Source organism: Propithecus coquereli, unplaced genomic scaffold (genome assembly GCF_000956105.1).
Source record: "Propithecus coquereli isolate 6110/MARCELLA unplaced genomic scaffold, Pcoq_1.0 Scaffold606, whole genome shotgun sequence".
Taxonomy (NCBI): Eukaryota; Metazoa; Chordata; class Mammalia; order Primates; family Indriidae; genus Propithecus; species Propithecus coquereli.
In genome coordinates, this window is record NW_012152019.1 from 223,819 (window position 1) to 228,211 (window position 4,393).

Consider the following 4,393-nt stretch of genomic DNA (forward strand, 5'->3'; position numbering starts at 1 on the left):
CCCTCCTCCAGGGTCCGCGTTGACTACCCCGCGGGTCGGGACAGAGAGAGGCTCCCATCTGGAATGCAAGAGAATGTATCAGGATTAGAGTTAAAAGATCCAAATGAAACTTCTTTAAAGCAGATAGATGTTGAGATGTTTCAATCTCTACTTCTTAGAACAGGAGTCAGCAAACTACTGCCCATGGGCTAAATCCAGCCCATCACCAATTTTTGTATAGCCCATAAGCCAAGAATGTTTTTTTTTTAACAGTTCTGAAGGATTAAAAGATGGTTAAAAGTCTAAATAAGAATAATATTTTGTGAAATGTGAAATTGTGAAAATGTGAAATTATATGAATCAAATTTCAGTGTCTACATATTGACTATGGCTGCTTTGGTCCTACAATGGCAGGGTACTGTGGCTGCAATAGACCATATGGACCATAATCCCTAAAATAATTATAACCTTGTCTTTTAAAGAAAAGCTCTTTGACCTCTGCCTTAAGGAAACATTGTTCTATCTACCTAAATGCTTTTTTTTTTATTTCAGCATGTTATGGGGGTACAAATGATTAGGTTACATATCATGCCCTTACCCTCCCTGCCCCCCAAGTCCGAGCTTCAAGTGTGCCCAAATGCTTTGATTTAAGCCTGTCCTTGGTCAAGTACTTCCAGACCTCCCATCAGTTCTTGCCCTTTTAATCAGCTTCAAAGATCCCAAGGCTAAGTAGGAGGGAGTTCCTCTCTGTCCTTCCAGCCATGGGACTCTCTTCTCATTCATCTCCCTTTCCAGCACATTGTCTGCTTTTTTTTTTTTTTTTCTCTGAAACAGAGTCCTGCTCTGTTGCCCGGGCTAGAGTGCAGTGGTGTCCTCATAGTTCACTGCAACCTCCAACTCCTGGGCTCAAGCAATCCTCCTGCCTCAGCCTCCTGAGTAGCTGGGACTACAGGCACATGCCACCACATCTGACTAATTTTTCTATTTTTTGTAGAGACGGTCTTGCTCTTGCTCTGGTTGGTCTTGAAGTCCTGGCCTCAAGAGATCCTCCCGCCTCAGCCTCCCAGAGTGCTAGGATTACAGACGTGAGCCCCTGTGCCAGGCCTGCCAGCTGTTCTTATGACTCAAAGGTCAAGAGAGATCTCTTGAGTGGCTGCGGGTGAACACCAGTCCTGGCAGAACAGAATTGGGGTGTGGAACCCTGCACTGCTGCTTCTGTTCCCACCTTTCTGATCTTCTGTAAAATCAGCTTTTTCTATTCAGATATTTGGGGACAGAGGACAGGATTGAGCTGGTTTGTGGCTTTAGGATTGGTTGAGCCTTGAATGTTTCACAAAACAGCCCTAAGAGGTCAATGTCTGATTGGGTGCCCCAAATAAAACTTCATTTCGAGCTTGTGGTTGGTCTGCTTCAATCATCCCAGACAATTTCCACTTCCCTTTATATTATTTAGAAAATGAGCTAGCAGATCTGTGAAGGAAGCATTTCATGAGCTCCCACTGTGTATCCAATCCACTGCTGACACATTCCAGGTTCAGAGAGGGAGAGGCAGCCACTGCTGCAGTGAGACTTTGGCTGAGGGGGCCACACATCTAAACTCAGCAAGGAGAACACCCACTGGACAAGAGTCAGAGAGACATCACCACTGGTGCCATCACAGGGAACACCCCCACTACCGCTAACTGCACAGGGCAGAAGGACTAGACACCCAGGGCAGGGCTGGAGAGAGCTGGGAGACTCCCCAAATGAGGAAGGGCTTGAGCCAGGCATTGAAGGAGAGTGGTGACAGGGGACAATCCAAACCAGAGGGGCAGACTGAGCTCAGGACTGGGAATAAAGGAGGAATGTGGGGGCTAGGGAGAAGCCAGGGAGAGAGTTCTTGATGAGGAGCAGGGGAGAAGAACGTGAGATGGAGTTGAACTGAGGGTGTTCTTAACTGCCAGACTAATCTTGCTCTCATAACTGGAGACATACTATAATTCATTAACTGGAATCACAGGACAGAGCCATGCGGTCAGGGGTTTAGAAAAAGAGCCACCAGCAAGTGGCAACCAAGGTACATCAGAAATGACCACATCCCTAATGTTTTCGGTATTCACTCTTAAACCCACACCCAGGAAATTTATCTCCAGGAAACTCTGGTCCACTTACTGGCCACCAAGCCACATCTCGACCAGCCAAGAAGAAGCCTCCCACCGAGCCCCTGTTGGTCTTCAGCATCGCCTGAGGAGAAGGGAAAACAGGTGAGGGTCAAACCACAGCAGAAGCACCCAAGACAGCCATGATGCTCTGGCCAGGGTGCTGATTGGTGCAGGGTGCTGAGGGTGCTGACTTTTCCTGCACTTCTACAGAGAGAAACGTTTTCCTGGATTCTGTGATGTGGCATCCTTGTGGGACTGCAAATTAGTACAACCTGCATGGAAAACAGTATGGAGATCCCTCAAGGAACTAAAAGTAGACTTACCATTCAATCCAGCAATCCCACTATTGGTTATTTACCCAAAGGAAAAAAAAAAAGAATTTTCACCAAAAAGACATCTGGACTCCAATGTTTATTGCAGCACAATTCACAATTGCAAAGCTGTGGAATCAACCCAAGTGCTCATCAATTCGAGTGGATTAATAAAATGTGGTACGTGTATACCGTGGAGTACTACTCAGCCATTAAAAAGATAAATTAATACCTTTTGCAACAATCTGGATGGAACTGGAGACCATTCTCCTAAGTCAAGTGTCTCAAGAATGGAAACAAACACATGTGCTCACTATTTAATTGAAACTAACCAGTGAGCACAGGTGTGCACAGAAGGAAGTAAAACTCAGTGGAAATCAACCGGGGAAGGGGATGGTGGGGGAGGAGGAGGGCAAAAACCTACCTAACGGTTACTATGAATGCTATTTGGGGGATAGCCACACCTTCAGCTGGGACCCAACCATTACAAAAGTCATTCATGTAACCTAAGACATTTGTGCCCCCTTAATAGTTTAAAATTAAAGTGGAAGGAATTTAAAAATCATAGTTTCATAAAATCTGAGTTGGAAAGAACTTGAGAAATCACATTCCTCAACTTCTGTCCCAATTGTTTTGTTTATTTTCATCTACTCAATTCGAGAGATGGCTAAACCTGTGCTTGGAAGAAAATTTGGAGCCTCAAACTCATTCCTAGAACTAAAGAATGGATTAAATGTCCTACCTACTAAGATAGTGAGCAAACGGCAAAAGAAAGTAAAAAAAATGAGATGATAAAAATAAAGTCTTTATTCATTATGCCGGGATGCTGGGGACAGTGAACACAGTTAAGTCTGAAGGTGCCAGTCCCGGCTCTGTTCACACAGCAGGGTTGTTAGAGTAACTCAGTGTAAGCGTTATTTATGCCACACACAAGAAAATGATTCTGAAAGACAGTGACATTTGTAAAAGCTGTTAATCTTGTCTCAGCCTTGTCACACCACACCTTTCCCTCCCTAACACACCTTCCCCCTAATCTTGTGCCCACCCTGAAAGCCCACTGGTTTCCCACATACCCACAGCCCGACAGCCAACACCGCCACAAAATAGAAGACAGTGACAGAGATGTCTGCAGGGTTTTGGAGGCGCTCTGACAGTGCAGGCGGCTCGGGGGTCCCAGCCACGGTGCCGGGGCGCAGCGTGCTGGCCATGGCTGCAGGTGGCGCTTTCCCCATCTCGGAGATGACCCCGTCTTTATATAAGCTCTGGGTTAATCATCAGCCTCGAGCAGGTGGGGCGAGGTATCAGAGCCAGCTCCTTTGCTAGAGCACCTTTAAACCTCTCCTTTGACGCTCCGATGCCCCAGCCCGCCAGTGGTCAGTGTTGGCCTAGGCAGAGTATGAGAATGGGGGGTGGGGGACCAGAAAGAGGGTGCGAAGTGGAGGTGGGGGCGGGATGCCCGCTGAGTGCAAAGACAGGGTCTTGAAGGAGACTTGACCCGGTGGAGAGAGGTTTAGGGAGAGATGAAGAGAGACGTGTTTAACCTTTTCAGGAACTGTCAAACTGCTTTCCACGGCACTGCACCGTTTTGCATTCCCACCACGATCCACAGCAGCGCCAGTTTCTCCACATCCTCCTCAACTCTTGCTATTTTTTTTTTATTTTTTTAAATTATAGACATTCTAGTAGGTGTCAAGTGGCTATTACATTGAGGTTTTGATTTGCATTTCTAATACAATGACCAATAATGTTGAGCATTTTGCACTTGCTTGTGGCCGTTTGTACATCTTCTTGAAGAGATGCATATTCAAGGCCTTCGCCCATTTTAAAATAATGTGCTGTTTTTGTTGTTGAGATGTAGGATTTCTTTATATATTCTGGATATTAATCCCCTATCAATATTTGATTTGCAAATATTTTATCCCATTCTGTGGTTTCCCTTTTCACTCCCTGGATGGAGTCCTT

The 4,393-nt window shown here is 45.8% G+C and overlaps 1 protein-coding gene across 1 annotated transcript in view; it reads right to left on the minus strand.

Annotated features, from left to right (window-relative positions):
* The window catches only part of LOC105822374 (low affinity sodium-glucose cotransporter-like), a 73,747-nt gene that overhangs the window by 67,849 nt on the left and 1,505 nt on the right, over positions 1 to 4,393 (minus strand). The window contains 1 exon segment of the mRNA XM_012659353.1: positions 2,131 to 2,202. Within this exon segment, the coding sequence (XP_012514807.1) occupies positions 2,131 to 2,202 (72 nt within the window).